We start from the raw sequence: 21,251 nt of genomic DNA, 5'->3' as shown, positions 1-21,251 counted from the left end.
GATCTCAAGCATGTGTGGGAAACACACGAACAAGTGCAGCGGTATTTGAAAATGCAAAAGGATAATAGTGTAGAAGGAAATGGAAATTATGATAATTTTCGATCGCTCGGCAAAGGTGTTGTTCCTTTCTCACAGAAGGATCGGGTAACAGCAGCGCCGATATGATTGAGTGTGGGAAGTACCGGGATCGAAATGTTGAAGGATCTGAGTGCCTTAACGGCGTGGCGACACTCGACAGCCACACGCAAGGCTGCCGCAGGACGAGAACAGGCTGTTGCGGAAGTTATTACGGAAGTAAAATCAAATCGTGAAGAAAATTTAAAAAGGTCGAAAGGGAAAGGCATGAAAGGGGAAACTAAAAATTAATAATGGGATAGAGGATGTAAATCAATTTATATCTGGATACCTTGTTCAAGCACTTTCATTCAGAGATCAAAATAAACATTTTGGGTCAAATCTAAAGCAGATGATTTGTATGCCAAATAGTTTCGGTGACCTTAAATCATTAAAAAATAAATCCAGTAACATTTTTCCTTTGGTATAAATATAATAGGACATACTTTTGCTACGAAATCATTTTAAATCGTACAATTAAACAAAAGAGAACGCTACAGTTGAGTACCTTTACTGTTATATACCCATTAAGCAGAAGTAAATTTTAAAATTATTTTCAAAACAAAAATAATTAAATAAAAAAAAAAAATTTGCACATTGAACATTCCGACTTACCTTCTTACGGGGATACAAGTTTAAAAAAAAAAAAAAAAAGTATTATGTATATTATAATATATTGAAATTATCCTCGCCTGCTTTCAATTTACATATATAAATGATTTACAAATAGGAAATATATTTAGAATTTATAGCTCAGATAGATCCCTCCTCAACTTCCTGTGTGTAGCCAAACAATCTCTTGAGCATGTTGTAGATTATCATTTGTCGCGTCACTTCCGCCTCGTACTTTATATAGTCCTTGAGACGATTCTGATTATAGAGCTCGTCCAGCAGATCGAACAACTCCATTTCGAGGGCTCTCAGTGGAGCTTCTAGTTCCGGAGTGTGGGTACCAGCGAACAAGGCCTGCATGTAGATAGTGGAGATCTTCTCCAGAGCGCCATCCAAAGTGTTCAGAATGGTGTCCTGGGGATCGTGCAGGAGTTTCACAGGACCCGTGAGTTTTGGAGAAGCACGGTACTTGTGCAGACCATCTGCAGGACTAGCGGCCAAACTAACAACTTGCAGAATCGCCACAGTAAGTAACAATTGAAACACATTTCCTGGCATGGTAAAAGTTGAATTTTATGAATAAAGCGTTTTAGAAATTTCCGAGATTTTTTAATGCACGCCTGAAAGTCACTGCGCGCTCTGCTTGCAATAATTTTGTTTTTCACACACTGAATGTGCGCCAAGAGCTTATATAGCATGAATTGGAAGCTTTAGTTTGAGTTATCTGTTCGATCGAACTTTGAGAAAACATGCAACCAACATATATGACAAGGCTGTCCGTATAGGTTTGAGTTCAGCTTCCGATTTTCCAGTGAGTTCAAGTATTAGATTATTAATGCGATCTTGAGTTTCCAAATTCTAATCTGTTAAGTACCCAAGAACAATTAAAGTTCGATTGATTGCTTGTTTTGCAGCATTTGTTTTTTATTATCATTATTCTCACTCCTTTGAATTTTGCATTACCTAAAAGTTAAAATTACAATCTTTATATTAAAACACTAAAATAGAAACGTAAATAACCCTATGATAAACGCTATACAATGAAAACTACATAACTTAAATAAAAACACGTTTAAGTGTTTAAATACTTGGTCAGTTAAAGAAACATTAAAGAACAGAATTAGGTAATGAGCTACATAATAGTCGTATAAAGCGCTTAAACGAGAACTACACAAAAAATATACAAAATCACAGCTGAACTTAAAATGAAGAAAGCGAAACGGGGATACATAAAAACATATAGAAATCGTTGAAACTTAATGGGGTTCTAAAGCATTGAAGTGATCTTTGAAAAAATTGCAATGAAATAAATTAACAATGTATAAACGTAACATAGAAGTGGCCTATGCAGATGCAGATGATCTACCACGGCCTCCAAGCAGAGCTTGACTTTTCGATGGCGCCTGCTAGGAATTTCTTGGACGAGGGCTCATCCAAGGAGCAGTCGCTGGACTCGGCCTCCGCCTCCCTGTCGCGCTTGGCGATTCCGCTGGTGGAGGTCACTTGCTGTTGCTGCAAGTGGGCCAGCGATCGCGAGCATCCGCTGCTGTCGTGGCTTCCGGCACTCAAGTTGAGGGATCCGCTGGTGTTAAAGGAGGTCTCAGCGCTGGTTGGTGGCGGTGTTGAAAAGACGCCGGCGAAACTGTGCTTGCTCATCACATCCACGGTGGGCGAAGCAGCCCGCGACTCCTCGCAGTGGCTGGATATGGAGGAGATCGGGCTCAGCGGTGGGCTTGTGCTGTTCTTTACGGGCAGCTGCGTTTGCCCGGGCAGCGAGTGGATGAGGTTTTCCGGAAGGTTGGCCGGAGCTGCGGTATTGACTGGTTTGCTAAACGCACTCATTCGGAAGCTCTGTGTGTAGTCATTCAGATGTGTGGGATTGGCAATGCTGGCCAAGGCGGCACTGGCTGTTCCAGCTGCGACTCCTGCAGCAGATCCTGGCCAGGCAAAGGGTCCCGGAGGCGGAGCAGCGGATCCGGTATTCGGCATGATCAGGGCGAACTCTCCCGAAGGTAAACGTGAGGGAATCAGCTGAAGTCCGCCCATTTGGATGGCGGGAGCCGACGACTCCGTGCGGCTGTTGTTGTTCAAGTCCTGCGCCAACGAGGGAAACAGCGGAGTGTGAGCAGCCGTGACAGCTGTGGCGGGAAACACAGCACCACGGTATCCGTTGCTGAAGTTGCTCATTGACCCGATCTGCTCCAGACTATTGGCGCACTGATTCAGATGGGCGCTGAGCCGCTGACGAACGCCCGTGTCGATGCCATCCATTTGGCTAACATAGCGGTTCACCTCCTCTGCGCACTCTACAAATCCCGTCTTGAACTTCTGGACAACGCTGGGATCCGATTGGATGGCCATGTTGAGCTGCTGGCGCTGTACCGACTGCAGATGCTTCACCGTCATCTCAAGTATGTCGGCCTTCTCCAGTTTGGTATGACGAGCCGGCTAAAAGTATAGAAGACGAAGGAACCAAAGTCAGATACTGATGAAATGGGGATGGGGTGGGAGATGGTCGGGCTAATTGTTTGGGGCCCTACAACAAGTTCAATGGCTTGGGAAAAAACAAAGTTAAGAAGCACGTTTCGTGCCTCATATGTCCAACTATTCGCGTGTAATCTGCAATCCACTTCAGTCGAGTCCACTCTGTAAATATCACACGACCAAGGTGAAATTCAGCAACTCCAGCGAGAAGAACGACTGATCTTGCTACTGTGCACTGACAAAAAAAGGGATTTCGAATCACATGTCCTGGGTAATAGTTACCGCTGCTGGCTAAGTGACTTTCCTTAATAGATGATTCTATACCTAGTCGCTGATTTACTCGATACGAGTACAACGTTTGTAGATTTCATATAAGCACATTTTTCGTTCGTAGAACTAAAAATGCTGTTCTTGATCGTCTTTTTTCGTCCAGTGCGATCTTCGCCGTCTTCGCTCTCCGATTCTCCGTCCCTTTCTCGCCGCTGGGACTGCATATAGGAAAAGGTTCCCACGCAGGTCGCTCGCCAGCCCCGCCCCCTCAACCTCCCCCGCTCCCCTGTCTGAACCTTTTGTTTACTTTTGCTTTTTTCCCTCAATGTCTTTCTTATTTGATTTTTGGTCCGGCTCTCCTGCAGAATTCTGCGGCGGCAAATTTTACTTGATTTCTGCTTTGTAGTTTCTCACAGCAGGATCACTCCTTGGAAACTGGTTTCGTTCGCATCTCCGGCGATTTCTGCGTAATTCCTCGACTTGTTAACACTTTTTGGTCTCTTGACTGACTGCTCGTCGGCGCTCTCGTGTAATGATCATCAATAAAATTTAATACTCAATTAGAGCCCTTGCTTTGTGTTTTTTTAGTTCTTGTGTCGTAGGAGTGGGTTTTTATACTGTTTTTTTTGTTCTTTTGTAGTTTTGCCGCCCTTCGGACACTTGTGCCTTAAGGGTTTTTATGGGCGGACATAATTTATAAGAAAGTCAACCGATACGGATCAGAGGCTAGTTTCTAATTCGCGGGCGGACCGCTCCCTTTCCCTGTTTTGACTCCCGGGCAAGATACTTACGTCTTTTTTCATCGCCTCTAGGATAAGGGACTTTAGTTCGTTGAGGCAGTGATTAATGCGAGCTCGGCGACGTTTCTCCATAATCGGTTTGTTTGTCTAAAAAAAAGAAGAAAAGAATTATTTAATTTCATTGGAAGTTATTTCAGTTTTAAGAATATTTTTGATTGTATAATTTATCTGTTTCACTTCGTTTTTAAAATTATTATTATTTTAATTTTTTTGAACATTTAAAATAGATAGTTCGATTGTTTAGGAAACTACATATTTTTGATCAAATATTCCTATCATATGGCATTCTTAGTATCCCTTGATGATATGGGATCCAAAACTATTCAGCATTTACCTAATTATTTTGTCAATATTTGCAAAAAGTAATAGCGAACTCACCTTTCTCAATTCTGCTTTTGATAATCCATTGGGATTGGACATGCGTCCATTGGAGCCATAGCTATCGCTGTAGCCGTTGGAGCAGTCGAAGTCGTCGTCGGAATTAATATCGTTTTTGTAATCCATTTTGTAACGATTTTAATTTGTGTATCCAAGTGGGAGATAATCCGAGATGTTTCTGCTTCGATTTGGTATTTTTCACAACACAATAACTTTGGCTCGAGTTCGAAAATAATTTTAACAATTATTGCACGTACTTCTTAGTAATGTCCGAACAACAAAAACTTAACAGGCGGTTTCAGATCGTTCTGGTTTTCGAATAGTAGTAGTATTCTAAATGTTCATTCGAAGGAGAGCGGCAAACGACCGCGCTCGCAAGATGCCAAAAGGATACTGATCCTCCGAGTCGACGGACACCGGCTAAAAACGAATCGGAGCGAAGCCGAAACGAGCCCCCGAGTGGAACCGAGGGACTCCTTACCTGGTGACGCGGGCAGCGGCAGCGTCAGCGGCAGAGGCAGGTAGGCAGTCCAACGATCGCCGTCCGCAGACTGAGAACTATTCACCGCAGCAGCGCAGTTCCACTCAACTGGAGAACGAGCGAGTGAGTGCAGAACCACCACCACCCCAATCCCAGTGAGTCGGGAACTGGGAGTGAGATTTGAGTGAGTGAGTCAAATTCCCAGGCAGGCAGAGTTGTCGAGTCAACAAATTGCGGAATCTGAAGGATTAGTGGAAATAGGAGCTTAGCTCAAGTAAACGCGACTAAGTCGAGCCGGATCGAAAAACACAACAACATTCGAGTAAGCCAAGTCATTAGCCTTTTGCTTGACCAAATTTAGGTTTTTTATATTTTAAAACATTGCAAACATTGCTTATCATATATAAAAAGTTAAAAGAATAAAAAGGAAAAAATTAAATGCTATTAACATGATCATAAATAGCCAGTTGTATTTGTAATCAAATTTGTTTAAATGTAAAGCTGCTTTAATACCCAATCTTATCATTTTAGAATAAGTATTTACCTATAAGAATATCAAAAAGAAAAAGATAATAAATTATTTATTACCGATAATGTATAACATGTATTGGTCATCATAAAATTGCCTTTTGTAATAATAGTGCATTTAAACAAAAATATGAAAGATATTCAGAGATTAGTTTCGGAAATACGTATTGACTTTGGGAATCTAAGAATTATCTGAGAATAGCATTATTCGCGACAGATGTTCTATATGCCCGTTTTTTGGGTGGCTGATGGCAAATTTAGTCGCAAAGATTTCACCCTTGACAATGACAAACTTGATCAATGCCCGGCGAATGATTTGCAATTCATTAAGGAGAACTCCTTGGCAATTGTTCGACGCAGCTGCCGCAACCCCGTGACAACCCAACCCCCTTGCAAGGCGAAATCCTTAGTTTCAAATTTTCAATTTCTGCTTTTACCAGGCCCTGCTTATCGTCAGGAGCGTCTTAAGGGGGTTGCTTGGGATTGGGACGGAATCGCAACTGGCAATGGATCAGAATCGGGCCTGGATCGGTCTTGGGTCTGGGACTCGGGTCGGGGTCAATCATTACGGAGCTTACCTGACTGGGCCAGTTTTTATAGCCGATCCCCAGCAGATTTTCGTTTTTCAGGCAAATTTATTACTTTACGATGTTGGCAGGATTAAGACCAAAGGAGTTGTCAATAACCACGGACGCGGGTCATGCGCCAGCTGACAGCTGACGTAGATCTACCTATGGACCGATTTGGGGAGTTTTGGGAGGGATCGTAAACGTATTGCGCCGCCTGGCAACCCTGGTTGTGCAAATCCCTCGCGGCTTGAGCGTAAATCCCGTGTTGAGCAATGATCTGTGGTGATCATCCATCATGCACAAGCTCTGCAGCTCTGCAGCTCTGATCTGATCTGATGACAACATTCGTAAATTGAATAAATGCCACGGCTACGGTTGACCAACTAAACCATCTAAAGCAACAAAACCATGGGGTTCGGCTGAATTCTGCACTGATGAGCACATCACCCTGCTTAATAGCGATCACTTTGGCTCCTTTAAACGCCGCAAATTTGGCAAACATTTTCCCACGAAACCCGAAATGAGCACGATGAGCTGGCAGAATGTAAAAGTGCCATGGGACGGGGAGAAGAAACCTCAGAACCATCCGACATATGTGGATCAATCGTCTGGCGAAACGTGCAGAGTCTGCCGAGCTTCTTCAGAAACGGAGAATTGAAATTCTATAACGAAGAAACCAGGCAGAAATCAAAGTTCAATATCAGCCCCAAACGCCGCTGCTGTGGCTTCTCTTCGCTCTTCGCTCTTTCCTTTTTTCTTCATTCCTGGCCCAGGGATCAAGGTAAACGCCATTTAGTGTGGCACGATCGCTGCCGATCGGTAGCCAGCTTTGTATCTGTATCTGTATCTGTATCTGTACTCTGTCTGCCAGTCCTCCTTTTTGGGGCTTCCCGGGCTCAGATCCTCGGTGCGTCGTTCCCAACGCACGATTTACACATTAAAACACTTTAATTTTTATTGTACACCCGGTCGGGTGTACGAGGCTGGGAGCTTCGATCTGTCGACCAGTGACGATCTACTTCCCTCTTTTTTAATCAATTCTGAGGCAGAGTAAAGACACCGGCAGACTAAGACGAAGATGGAGACCTTTCTCAACCTCAAATTAGTGACTTTGGGGTATGTATTTTTAGCTGTGGGAACTGCAGTTATTACTTGGGGTGTGCGAGCGGCAACGCCCCCGCACCTCTCGCTCATACAAGCGTGCACCAGAAATAATGAGCATGAAAAATATGAAACGGTAGCAAATGTGTGAACTGATCCAAACGGAACTAGACCCAAGTGGATTTCGGATGCTGGGCAGGAATAGAACTCCTCCTTTGGGCAAGATATATGTTGATTTAAATGAATTCCTTGTTGATTTTTATGGCGCTTAGCGGCGAGGGGAAATCTGAGTGAAGTGTGCGGTCTGCGGGGCATTAGAAGTCGTGACGGGCCGCCCAACTATTTGATTGTTTTTCCTGCTGTGGGAGATTTCATTTTTATGAATTTGATAAATGGCCAGCCAGGAGTCGGGCTAATAACTGGAAAGTTCTTTCTGACAGACTCCAAAAAGGGGGAAAAGTATTTTCCACCCAAAAAACAAAAGAGGAAGCCTTCTATAATTTATACGTTCTCGAGAAAGAGGAGTCGTCGTCACACAGCAATCACCGCTGCTTTTGGCTTTTTTTTTTATCGATTTTAGTTATACTTGGAATCTTTGATTCCCTATGAGCTAACAAAGAAAGGTTTATTGTCGAACTCAAATGGAGTATTCCCACTTAAAACTCAAACACATTGAAACCCATTTGTTGAGAAGTGAGATCTAATATGTCTCTGAAGAATTTAAATTACAATATTATGACGTTGGCAATAGCTTTTCATGGTATTGAAAAAAGTTTTATTAATTTAAAATAGCGGCTTAAACCCTTAAAGCTGATATCTGTACAAGCATGTTACCGTAAGTTATTGGACTTCAGGAACACTTTGATCTTTATTGGGTGAACCTTAAATAACTAACACACGTGATGGGTTGGGTCGACTTCATATCATTGATCCCAATGGCTGCTGACCCAAGCCAGCTGATGTAACGGCCACTTGGAGGATCAGCTGCTCCTAAGCCAACATTTGCACTAAACTGTCCTTGCTCTCGTGCCAAGAATTGGCACATCTGCCGACTCCATTCTCCCTGCTGCATCCCCCGCCACTTCTTCGGGCCATGTGAACAATGGATTGGGCCCGGACAATTGTCGGCGCTAAGGAAAACTGACTTTCCAGGGGCGCACGGGGTTTTCCTCTGGCTTCTGGCGGGCCCTAATTGCTGGCAAGCATCTTACATAATATTGAGGAAGATGATGCGTCTCCGAATGGGTTTCGTATGGAGTGTGCCTGATGCGAAACAGCTGCTCGAGATCACAAATCTATGAACACGAGGAAGGGTTGCGAGGAGATTAGGTGGATATGTTCACTGTAGAGATTTGCGGTTGCAGTTGCGGTGACACTTTTTAAGACCTAGCATCTGTCGTAAAAATCATCTAGTTTCCTATTCCATGGCAAGGGTAAAATTCACTAACTATTTGTAGATACGACAATAGAAAATCTACATTTTAATTTTATAATATATGTATATGATATAAAATGCTTACTTGCACAAAAAAACTAAACTAAATTTAAACAAAACATTTGGTAAAAGTAAAAGTAAAAAGGTACGTTGTAAATGAGATTAATTTTTTAGACTTGTTTTACATCATCTTTCTCTACCTTTCTCAGGTTCTTCAAATTGCTGTGGCTTGATTAATATATTAAAAGTATTAAATATATGTAAGTTCATTTATTAATTTATTTCATTTATCCATCAACAAAATAAATATGCGTACACTTTGATTTCAATCTTCGTAAAGATAACCAAAATGTTAACAAGAGAATCTGTAGCAACAAAATTCCCCTGAAGTTCCATTAATTTACCTTTTCCCCTGACGACAACAACAGTAAATCTTCGAATAAGTACAGTCGTCCCCTTGGGTAAAAATCGAGCCACCGCGAGTCATATCAATTCATAAATGCATATTAATTCCGATAGAGGCTAAAATTAAAACAGGAGTCGCTGTGGAATAATGTGAGAAAAAAACTTTCTCACGATCACCTTGATGTCGCGCAGACGGCGTTTGGTGGAAATCCACGTGCAAAAGGGGGAAGTTCGGAAGCAAGGCAGGCTGGATGGCTGGAAGGAAGAAAGGAAGGAAGGAAACCACCACCACCAAAGCAGGCGGAGTAGGACGCAGGACCCTCTTAGTGGTGGTGGTACCTCCCTCTTCCCTCCTCCACCCCATCCCGCAGCTATGCTCGCCAGAAGTGCATGAGAATTTAAATTACAAACAAACAGAAACAGAAACGGAGAGCGCACAATCAACGGGGTTTGTCCATGTGCGTGTGTGCATCGGCATGCGATGGTGCGGAGAGGGAGGGGGGCAGGGTGCCAGGATGAGGCGTGTGTGGGAACTTTCGACGAGGACACTCGAGCATGAAGCGGGTCAAACGATAGAGGGCAGTTATTATCCAGCTCCTTTTATGGCAATTCTCACACGCCCACAAAGAGCGTTAGTTAGCTCACCGACATCGTTCCAAAGAAAGTCAAATGAAATTATAGCAAATCGCAAGCGAGAGTCTGAAAGAGAAGCGAAAGTCGCGTTCTTAGCGTCACAATAACAACACCCACACGAAAGAACCATCTTTTGTTCTCTGCGAGAGAAATAAGCTTCGTGCTGCTCTCACGGGCATGCGCAACATTGCAAAATTGCAAAAACCAAAAGGAAACCGAAACCACATAGTCAAGGGCGTAGTGATAGGGGACAGAATTATTTTATTCAAAACAGGTTTAGGTGTTCCATGAGAATTGGGTCCCTTTAAAAATAGACCAAAAATAAAATTCTACTTCAAAAATGTTTTTCAAGAACTCATATTCAAAATGTAGTCAAAAAAACCCCTCAATAATCCGACCTTGGACCCAGCGTAGAGAAAAAGCAAAGTCATCTCGACGAATAATTTCTTCCTGTGCATCAGCGGCGATTGTAATGCGATCCGTGGCCACTCAAAAGCAGTCATTCAGGCCAGAAATCTGGAATCCCAAGTGCGGGGACACATGAATGCGTTTCATTGCCTATTTTTAAACATAACATTCCATTCCAAGTGATAAGACCTCCAGAAAAACAGTCCTCTTTGCCCGTTTGCATGTGCATGTGCATCGATGCGCCTGTGTGCGTGTGTGTATCTTTGTTTGTGTGTGTGTGTGGTATTACTCATGCGCTCTCACTCCAAGCGTAGTTCGGTATTTTCCTGGCTCCCCTTCAGTATTTTCAAGGGTCACACTGCGCCTGAGCTGGGGCGTTGTTGTTGCGTGCGAGAGCGGAGCAGATGTATTTATCGCGTTGCTGCGCACGGTCCTACTGACACAGAAAATGCAAAAAAAGTAAGAGCGAAAAAGAGCTGGCGTAGGCGTGACAAAAGCGGGCAAAAAGAAACGGTTCTGTGCAAGCAAAGTGAATAAATACAGTGAAGCCCACCTGCGAACGAATATCAAAGGCTCAAAGGCGAATTTGGCGCTATTCCAATGAATAGTCCTCGCTCGAACGCGGTCAATGGCGGCAGCGGCGGCGCCATCTCCGCTCTGCCCAGCACTCTGGCCCAACTGGCTCTTCGCGACAAGCAGCAGGCTGCGTCGGCATCGGCGTCGGCGTCCTCTGCCACCAACGGCAGCGGCGGCAGCGAGTCCTTGGTGGGAGTCGGTGGACGACCGCCCAATCAGCCGCCCAGTGTGCCAGTGGCCGTCAGTGGCAAGCTGGACACCAGCAGCGGAGGCGCCTCCAACGGCGACTCAAACAAACTGACCCACGATCTGCAGGAGAAGGAGCACCAGCAGGCGCAGAAGCCACAGAAGCCACCGCTCCCGGTGCGCCAGAAGCCCATGGAGATCGCCGGCTATGTGGGCTTCGCCAACCTGCCCAATCAGGTCTACCGCAAGGCTGTCAAAAGGGGATTCGAGTTCACCCTGATGGTGGTGGGCGCCAGTGGGCTGGGCAAGTCGACGTTGATCAACTCCATGTTCCTGTCGGACATCTACAACGCGGAACAGTATCCGGGCCCCTCGCTGCGCAAGAAGAAGACCGTGGCCGTGGAGGCCACCAAAGTGATGCTCAAGGAAAACGGCGTCAATCTGACACTCACGGTGGTGGACACACCCGGATTCGGCGATGCCGTGGACAATAGCAACTGCTGGGTGCCCATTTTGGAGTACGTGGACAGCAAGTACGAGGAGTACCTGACCGCCGAGTCGCGGGTGTACCGTAAAACCATTTCGGACAGTCGGGTGCATTGCTGCCTCTACTTCATAGCACCATCGGGACACGGACTCCTGCCGCTGGACATTGCCTGCATGCAGAGCCTGTCGGACAAGGTGAATCTGGTGCCGGTGATCGCCAAGGCGGACACCATGACGCCCGACGAGGTGCACCTATTCAAGAAGCAGATCCTCAACGAGATCGCCCAGCACAAGATCAAGATCTACGACTTCCCTGCCACGTTGGAGGATGCGGCCGAGGAGGCCAAGACCACGCAAAATCTGCGCAGCCGAGTGCCATTCGCGGTGGTGGGTGCCAACACCATCATCGAGCAAGACGGAAAGAAGGTGCGGGGCAGGCGTTATCCCTGGGGCTTGGTGGAGGTGGAGAACCTGACGCATTGCGACTTCATAGCGCTGCGCAACATGGTCATACGCACTCACCTACAGGACCTCAAGGACGTGACGAACAACGTCCACTACGAGAACTACCGCTGCCGGAAACTATCGGAACTGGGACTGGTGGACGGCAAGGCTAGGCTGTCCAACAAGAACCCTCTTACCCAGATGGAGGAGGAGAAGCGGGAGCACGAGCAGAAGATGAAAAAGATGGAGGCCGAGATGGAGCAGGTATTCGACATGAAGGTCAAGGAGAAAATGCAGAAGCTCAGGGACTCGGAGCTGGAGCTGGCGCGGCGCCACGAGGAGCGCAAGAAGGCGCTGGAGCTGCAGATCCGGGAGCTGGAGGAGAAGAGACGCGAGTTCGAGCGCGAGAAGAAGGAGTGGGAGGATGTCAACCACGTGACGCTCGAGGAGCTCAAGCGACGCAGCCTGGGGGCCAACAGCAGCACGGACAATGTGGATGGCAAGAAGGAGAAGAAAAAGAAGGGTCTGTTCTAAGTCAACCCGCTCAAAAATCCCATTCCCCTCCCCGCTCCCCGTATACTTAAGCGCTAATCTCGAGAACAAAGCAAACGAAATCCCTAGCGTATCCTACTCTTATTCCTACCGCATAAAGTAATTCGAAAAGTGCATAAATATTGTTGGGCCCAGCCGCCCCACAAGGCTTCTATTCGCACAGCAATCGTCCCGCGACGGCGTTGCATTTGTTTTCTACATACTATTCAAGTACATATAACACAGCAGTTGCAGTATTTTATCAATATATATCCACGCATTACTTGACGAGACACATTTGCTAGCCTAATGAATTGAACACGCAAACGAATTAAACCGAGACAATTAACAAAAGGTATTTGCAAAATACTTAAGTATCTTAAAGCCTAATCACAAACAAGATCTAAGCAGAATGTATGAGTACGAGGCGAAATTGATCCTAAAATTAATTATAACGAATAACGAACCCATGTATAACGTATGCTATTGATATTGTAATTGTATTTTACCTATTATGCATAAAGTCATTAAACACCCGAACACACAACAGCAAGGCAAAAGCCGCAACCGCAGCAGAAAACATCAAGAAACAAAATATACTCTTGCATTTTACAAAATAAAGTCTTCTCCTTAGTTTAACTACATAAAAACCGAAAAGAATTCCATATTGACTTCGTTGTTTACTCAACTGCAGCGAAAAGAGCGATTTCGAACAGGGTGTTACCGGGTCTGCTTGGCACACGTCTGGGTATGATCAGCGTGACGATGGGTTTGGACATTTGTGTAGTCATGATTGGAGCGCTACCTTCTCCAATCTCTGACTAATTTCTATGTTATCCATGAGCACGGCGATGGCTAATGGATGAGTCATTCCCCAGGAGCATTGGCTGTGAACGTGGCTCGCGTCAAGCGGATAGGTAAATCACTCGTCGCAAACAATTAAACGTGCTTACCCTGTACACTGCTAAGTAGGTGCATATTGGACCAGTGAAAACTAACGCGAACAGTGAGTACCACCTAAAAATATCATGCTCTTCGTTTAATAAGAAATACCCTTTATGCAGTTCTCGCCCATATGCGACTCAAGCTATTTCGAAAACCCTGACACTCCCTTTATGTGAATACATGTATACAATCTTTCGCCTTATGTGGTCACAATTTAGGTCAAATTAATAGGTATTCATCGCCAACCGTGTAAACGTATTGTCCCAACAATTGGTAGTAATGAGCCATATTTTGCAAAAATTAAGATAATATCAGATAAGATAAACTGGTTTGCGTGTTGTAAATATTGGATCAGTTTAGTCATATCTGGGAAGTGCATACATACATATGTATATCTCATTTGCCTGATGGTTAACAAGATTTTGATCAAGAGGTACTACTAATTTCTTGGCCGATCTTGTTTCCCCATGAAAGTATTGCATATTCGCTCGTTCTCCACTTGAAATTGCTTTCTAAATGCCGCAGACAAAAGCTTTATAGAGAGACATGTGTGCATGGATATTTAATTTATGCACCAAAATTAATCCATAACCCAATTGGAAAGCACTCAATTAGAGCCATATAAAGCGTAAAATGAAAATCCATTGGTGAAAGACGTCGAAGAAATATGGAGCGAGAGTGGGCACAGGGGCGGTGGGTGGTGGGCGGCAGGAGGGGTGGCAATCAAGATATACATATTTACGTTTGCCTGTGTGTGTATGCCGAGTATGTAAGTCAACAACGTTGACGCAGCACTTAACTCAACTCGAAGCAATTGGCTTTGGCGATCAATGAACGCAACACCAGAGAAGAAGCTCCAGTGTGAGCGGCGGGCACTGAACAAAATCTAAATGAAATATTTCGATATTCGGATATTTTTCTTAGATTTTCTTAAACACATTGAAATAGTACTGATTATTGAATATTTCAAAAGTAGAATATATAATTTATCTTAAATTAGTTGTATACTATTTACTGGAATACCTCTCCGCAGTTCATTCAACTCTTAAAAGCTTATGCCCCCGTTTTTTCGAGTGTAGTAAAGTGGAGTTCGTTTCGTTGCTGTGTTGTTTTTAGGACGATGACTCAAGTACACAGAACAGGGGTGTCGTTGAAGAAGGGGGTGAGAGGGTAGGTGTGTGTGTGTGTGTGTGTGTGTGTGGAGAATATCGGGCTGAAATGAGAGCACAACAGCCCGTTTGTTTTCGCTTGTGGGTGAGCTTCATGCGGCGTCCATCTGGTGCGAGTGTGTGCGTGCGTATAAGGAACACCCTGTTACTGCGTTTGCCGCGCTTGTGGACGGCATTCCTGCACGTCAAACGCGAAAAAGTACCGATCCCAACCACCGCAAGCCAAACGCTTAAGATCAAAAACAAATGTTGACCGTTTCTAACGAGCCGGCACATTGTAGACAGAGGGAGTAAAAGGTAGGAAAACTGAGCCCTCTTCTCTCCCACACACACCCACATCAGTCTGACACACTTACGTGACTGCGAGAGAGAACAGCAGAGCTGCGCATGCGCATTACTATTAATTTTGCCGTGCTCGAGGGTATTAACAGTTTATGCTGCGTTGGTGCTTTTTAAATTCTTTTTCGTCTTGAAAAACAAATTTGTTAAGTTATATTTTGTTATTTAAAAAGGGATATATTAGATTTAATTTTATTTATTGGTTATGGAACAAAAGAAACTTTTCGGTTCAGACCAATCTATTAATAACATACACTACCTATGTATACATATGTACATATATGTTTAAAATGTTTGTATTATAGGATAGCTACAAGTCTAACCAAGTGCTTAAATACATTTTTATTTGAGATTTCCGTTCACAGTTTTAAATTTTCTTTACACAAGTTCTTCCATGTCAAATGGCAATGGGAAGTGATTTTTATAGACTGGTTGGTTCATTGGTTTGATTGGGTTTCTTACATTTCCCATTCCATTGCCCATTCCAATCGCCTTCTCGCTCCCCCCATTCGCCCCCCATCGACTCAATGTCACAGTGATAAGGGCGCCTTTCCCGTTTTGTTTCCTTTGCTTTATGATTGCTCCTAGACATATGCACATACATACAATATTTTCTTGTTTACAATGCAAATAAATTGAGATCGTGCGGGCAGCGATCGAGACGTTCTATCAGCTTTATGCAACAGTTGTGGGAACGCAACTTCGAGGCCTTGATAAACCCGCTGGGTCCATAAATTATCCGGCGCGACTAGATAAACAAACACTTGTTGGAACTGACACATATTTGTTTGGGTATCTTGAATGCACTCATTCGTTCAGTTCACCTAAGTTGCAGAGGTCAGTTAACAATTCAATTTAAGAGTCAGCATTAAGAAGGAGAGTATAATATTTCTAGGGAAGATTTTTATAAAAAGAATAATGTATTAATAGACTTCGTCATTAAGAGATTTTAATTGATGTACAGATAAAGATAGTAATTATTAAAGGCACCAGCTGAAAGACCTAAGAGTGGACACAGTCGCCCGTCTGCGTGTGGTCCTCTACTCTGCCCGCAATCGGAAGTGATTGTGCTTCACATCCGTTTGTCGCTATGTCGATCCCATAGCGGTAAAATGAATTTCGCCGTCTTCTACCTCTACTTCCTCACCCACAATCTGTGTGCCTCTCTTCGTTCGTCCTTTCATTGTCCTTTTTTTGATTTCCGCTACGCTTGCGCGCGAAGCGTGCACAACATCCGCTCTTTACTTCCCTTTGATTTCCGCAAATCTATCTTTTTGCTTTTGTTGTTCATTTTACAGTTGGAATATTTGGATTCCGGTTCCCGACATCCTGGGAATTGCAGTTATGCACAGGTGATCCCGCTATCTGATAATTCATTTGGGGTGGTGTGAAAAAATATACTTCGGATTCAGATTGTTATGAGGGCGGATTTCGGGCCATTGTTGGTATTGTTATGTTTCCGATTGTGGGAAGAACTCGAGTTTTCAATTTTTAATTGAGTTGTTTACGCGAAACTGATCAAATAATTCATATTTTATTAACCCCACGATCTTATTAATTGGGTTGACAATAATACGAGGAGCTTAATATATACGGCATTTCGATAACACATTAATCGTTTACATACATGTGACACAGTTAGAGGTGGGGTTGCCCTCCTAATGTACAGATTTTTGCACTTTTTCCTCACTTTCGGGCATTTTATTCCATTTATCCCACAATCTGTCAGGCCACTTGACACATGGTCTCAAGAACACTAACCGCACAATTATGGCTCTTAAGCACTGCCAACAATAAGACGCCAACAAAGGACAAAGAGGAAAAAATCAAAACTGAAAGGGCTATTTCGGGTATAATTTCATGTAATTGGGGACAGTTGGCGAGGAGCAGATTTGTGGTCTGCCATTCTGACCCTGGGAACAGATTTCCCTGGGCATTGACAGTTGCCCCGGTCGGTTATGCAAACCCAATTGGGTCAGTAACATTTCCAGGGGGCGCAGGGGTGCTGCGGTGGGCATGGCGTCTGCTCACATTGTGGCAGTTCGTCAAGTGACCTGAATGTAGGTTAGCTTGATGGGATGCTGAAGCTTTTGCTGTGCTTCCGAGGGTGCAGTGGTGCCACAAGGGGGTTTGAGGTTTGAGGGTGCCCCTTTGGGCATATCCGTAATGTTTGCAAGATACTTTTAATAGCTCATGCACTGGAATGTTGTGTTATTACCGAGGATAATTTATGTTTGTATACATATAAAATGTACACTTTATACTTCTTAAAAAAATTAACAATTTATACTTGTTCAGCTTGTGCAATTATTAGACATTCTTGCTGTACTTAGTTGTAGAGTTTTATCAGAATTTCTAGTGAGTCAACAACTTTTCTTGCACATAAAAAAGTGTGAGTGTAATCTATGTGACACACTTTACACTTTTTTAAAGTCTACCTAAGAATTTCTATTATGTTTATATCGAGTTGGTACAAGTCCGCTTGTACTAGCAATCTCGACAGCCATTTAGACCTTTCAAAATTCTGGAACTTAAATATTCGGCTTGTGGGACTCTAGATAAGATCCCCTCTGTCGGACGACCCTGTAACTGCTGGTCGGCCTTTTGTGATGCATCTTGGCTTGTGCCACCCTTTTTGTGCGCTGGCCTGCTCCATTGAATGTCTCTGCATGCTGAGTGCTGCTCATCCTCTGTGGATGTCGGCCGGATTGTCGCTGCCCCGTCCCCAGAATCCCCATTCCAAAGAACCCCCTCAAACGCATCAGCATCCATTCAGTGCGGCTCTCTGCTCATAATTGATGTTCAAATAACTGGTGAATGGTGCTGATGCAAGCGGTGCTGAGGCAGAGACACTTGCCACAGATTTGTGTTGTGCTGGTCTCTCTGTTATTCTTGCTGCAAATCGGGCAGATGATGGTTTTGTGTAACCACATCAAATTGATTTAATTAGGCCGAATTAGACAGCGGAAATGAGAGGTGTGAGCGGGCGTTTTAGAACGCGGCACACGTGCCAGGAAGCTATCATCTGCCGAAGAGCAGGAAAATACGTTACTTTATGCAATCTTCTGGCTCGGCAATGCGCGGAGAAGCAAAGGATCCAGCACAAAAGAGCGTCCCCTCTTCGCCGGCAGGATCCTCGTTGAGCCCTGCAAGGAGCACTCTCTTCGGGGTTGCAGTTGCACATTGAGCTGCAGCGTCGTCCTGTTTGAGTAATTGTTATCGGTGATCCTGAAACGAACGTTACTTTAGGTCCTAGGCCCGGTGTTCTTTTACTGGCACGCGCCAAAGTCTCCCCCACTCCGTTCTACCACCAACAGCTGCTCTTCCTTTTTTACCGAGTCCTGCAGGACATTTTATAGTAATTGAAGTGCCAGCCCAGATTCTTTTTTTAGCTGAACCACTGAATCTGTGAGAAAGGTAGCACTGCTGCGACTCAAATCCGACAGAATGTGTCACTATGTTTTTTGAAATATTTCAGATCTTCTTTATATGAAGGGTCACTAAAGCTGTCAATATGTAGTGATATTTTTAAAGTAAAGCTGACACTTGGGTCTACATAATTTGATTGTTTGTGAAAAATCTCACGAATTAAAAGGAAAACGATCTTAAAAGTGCACTAAATTGTGTTGCTAGGTATTGATAGGCTAGTTATTATAACTAGAACTTTTTAAATATGGTCAAAGCCATATTAGTGCTAAAACCTCCTAAAGAGTTAATACTAAAGATTAAAAATTTGTTATAAATATATAATAAATTTGTAGTGTATAGTTAGTTATAAATGATAAAGCGCTCATATATTTTTACACTTCTAGTTCGGTAGCAGCTATGTATTTATGATCAAAACTATTTTTTCCCAAACATGCATAAAACTCGTTCTATTACGAGTTAGACTGAGTCAAATACTTTAGCTCACTCAAATGTGGCAGTACTCACTCACTCCACTCAAGGCAGTACTCAAAGCCGAACTCAGCTCATATCCTTGCTAAGGATACAGGGCGTGAAATGTCTCAGCCTTGGAATTCCGGCGAACACAGCGGCAGAGCACAGTTCTCTAACCATTTTCATGGTTGCCAGCAAATTATCTATTCCGGGTTTTCTGGACGCGGGGTTTAGGGCGAAAACCGAGCATCGCTGACCACAGCAAGTGTCGCCGTTGGCCAAAGGACACTCCCCGGAAGGGAAAGAGAAGGAGGAGGATAAGGCCAAGGAGGAAAGCTGGATCCTTGGGCACTCATAAACGCATTATGCATGCCACCTTGGGGGTGCACGGATCACAATTTTGCAGTTTTCGTGGTGAATGTGAAAAAGTGTCTATAAAACCATAACGCGTTTTCCCGGAAAAGCGGGGAAAAGCAGGTAACGCCCTCGACTGACTCCGGCTGGGCCAGTGTTGTGACAATCTCCCTTTCTATGAGGGATTTTTGTAGGTGGGCCATAAAGCGATTATGATTGGGAAAATTCGTTTTTTCGCCTTTTGGGAGGAAAGTAAAAGGTAATTAGGCTTTGTTAGAACGACTTCGTTCTACATAAGTAAACTATTAATTTAACATATCGCTCAGCCAGAACGAATCGAAGCCAGTTTGCCTGAGGTCAGAAACGGAAGGGATCGCCCGGATCGCCCGGATCGCCTGGATCGCCTGGATCTCATGGATCGCATGGCAACTCGTGACCAGGTGTGCGCCAAGTCGAGTGACGACATCGCATTGCACAACCCATATACATACCTTTTTATGCATATGTTATAGACGCAACTCCCCGTCCCCCGTCGCCTTTAGAAAATCTCCTTAAAAAACGAGCAAAAGTTTGTTGCGCATGTGCAGCTCAGAGGTCTCCACCCCTTGGTAACTTGGCTTTGTCTCGACAAATCTTTTGCGAAATGTACAATCAGGGGGTTGGTTGGAACACAGAGCCGAAGAAAAAGGGGGTTCGGGAAGGAGCAGGAGGTTTCCAGGGGTCGCTGAGGCGCAACGACCTTTCCCTGTTCCGGGGTTTTCTTTGCTTTTGCAGCTGTTGTTTTTGCTTGAACGAAAGATTTTCGTCAAGACACCCCGAAAAAAACAGTCTTGGTTGTGTGCAACGCGTGTGAAAGTTCTGCAGTTCCGTAGTTTCTGTATTCCTGGCCACGCTTCAGCCATTTTGTTCAATGCTATCCGGCCTTTTGGGCAGCAGATTCCCGATCTGGCTGCGACGCACGAGAAACTCGTCCTTGGGTGGGGGGAATGTGGCAGAAGCGTGTGCTCAGCGATCTAGGGGAGAAAACTGGCCCGGCTCGCAGGGTGTGCCAACAAAAGAAGTTCGCCAAGGAAATTATAGTTCCTGTGAAGCGAGCTAAATGTCGTAAATTTTGGATTCCTTCTAAAGCAGCAGGCAGCAAAAATCCCCACTTACTGTGGCATAAACTCGTATTGAGTGAGAGGAAGATTGCGCAATAAAAGGGATCTCCCATGGGTTTGTGGCAAATCACCCGTGACCAATTAAATATTTAAATATTTTATATGCTTCGTTCGAATTGATTTTCATTTAATAAAATGTATAGATTTATAGATTTTTATTTCAACTCTGGCCTTACACTTAACTTGGTGCAAGAAAAGATTGATCAATTTTTGCAATTTAGCATTCTTGAAAACAATCGGGGACATTTTAGTAAGTCTGAAAACATACAAGTTTTTTATCAACACGGTGAGGTTCGATAAAATTACAGTCTACTTATCCAGACAGACCTTGGGCTGTTCTAGTTTTCGGGTTCCTTATTAATGTCTCTGGGCACTTAGGCCCAAATTGTCGGCCAAGTCAATGTAAATAAATCAGCGACCTTGATGGGAGCGCTAATGGCTTTATATGGCACTCCCATTCCCACTACGCATGTGTATAATGTGCGATGCAGTGTCCTCGACTCAAGGCTGCAGTTTATGATTTGGCGAATTTCCAGCGAGGGAGTTCCGAGTAAGGCTCGAAAGGATGCGATGCGCAAAGTTGACGGCAGAACTGCTTGCGAGGAAGGACTGCGTCTCAAAAGGATGCAGGAAAGGATAACTTTATGGGCCGCTCGTAAAGACCGTTTGAGCATTGAACAATATGACCAATGGGTGATTATTTGTTTTGGTCACAATAAAGACGGCGGGTGGCAGGGTAATGGAAGGATATCCTTCTGCATCCTCAAGCCATTAGCACGACGATTAGTGGCTTGTACATCGGGACATCCGGCGGGTGGAAGGGCTGAGCCAAGCTTCCAGGAAACGAAGGAACCTTTTCGCGATTCTCCCTGCATTTTTTAGTTTTGCGTAAAAAATGCAGCTAGATTTGCGTAAAAAGCGTTTGTCAACGGTTAGGAGAGTCAGTTCAAATTCCAGGGATCCT

At 44.2% G+C, this 21,251-nt stretch overlaps 3 protein-coding genes across 3 annotated transcripts; 1 reads left to right on the top strand and 2 right to left on the bottom strand.

The window, feature by feature from the left end:
• Window positions 1-867: 867 nt before the first annotated feature.
• LOC122611780 lies at window positions 868-1,284 on the bottom strand. The gene has a single exon (XM_043785132.1). The coding sequence runs from the start codon at window positions 1,282-1,284 to the stop codon at window positions 868-870; it is 417 nt and encodes a 138-aa protein (XP_043641067.1).
• Window positions 1,285-1,875: 591 nt separating this feature from the next.
• On the bottom strand, window positions 1,876-5,459 carry LOC122611381 (protein deadpan). Its single transcript, XM_043784444.1, has 3 exons — window positions 4,659-5,459; window positions 4,272-4,367; window positions 1,876-3,174 (listed from the first exon to the last, which is right to left on the bottom strand). Exons 1-3 carry the CDS (start codon window positions 4,782-4,784, stop codon window positions 2,089-2,091), a joined length of 1,308 nt encoding a protein of 435 aa, XP_043640379.1. The 5' UTR covers window positions 4,785-5,459; the 3' UTR covers window positions 1,876-2,088.
• Window positions 5,460-10,597: 5,138 nt separating this feature from the next.
• LOC122626560 (protein peanut) lies at window positions 10,598-13,091 on the top strand. The gene has a single exon (XM_043806905.1). It carries the CDS (start codon window positions 10,819-10,821, stop codon window positions 12,442-12,444), a length of 1,626 nt encoding a protein of 541 aa, XP_043662840.1. The 5' UTR covers window positions 10,598-10,818; the 3' UTR covers window positions 12,445-13,091.
• The last annotated feature ends 8,160 nt before the right edge of the window (window positions 13,092-21,251 follow it).

This window comes from Drosophila teissieri, chromosome 2L (genome assembly GCF_016746235.2).
Source record: "Drosophila teissieri strain GT53w chromosome 2L, Prin_Dtei_1.1, whole genome shotgun sequence".
Lineage (NCBI taxonomy): Eukaryota > Metazoa > Arthropoda > Insecta > Diptera > Drosophilidae > Drosophila > Drosophila teissieri.
Note: the sequence above shows the minus strand (reverse complement) of the source record. Positions and strands in the feature narration are given on the sequence as shown.

Coding starts and splice junctions, on each gene's coding strand:
- LOC122611780 (XM_043785132.1), bottom strand. CDS start 1,284: ATGCCAGGAAATGTGTTTCAATTGTTACTTACTGTGGCGATTCTGCAA.
- LOC122611381 (XM_043784444.1), bottom strand. CDS start 4,784: ATGGATTACAAAAACGATATTAATTCCGACGACGACTTCGACTGCTCC. Junction 4,368..4,658: donor CAAAAGCAGAATTGAGAAAG/GTGAGTTCGCTA, acceptor TCTTTTTTTTAG/ACAAACAAACCGATTATGGA. Junction 3,175..4,271: donor TAGAGGCGATGAAAAAAGAC/GTAAGTATCTTG, acceptor CTATACTTTTAG/CCGGCTCGTCATACCAAACT.
- LOC122626560 (XM_043806905.1), top strand. CDS start 10,819: ATGAATAGTCCTCGCTCGAACGCGGTCAATGGCGGCAGCGGCGGCGCC.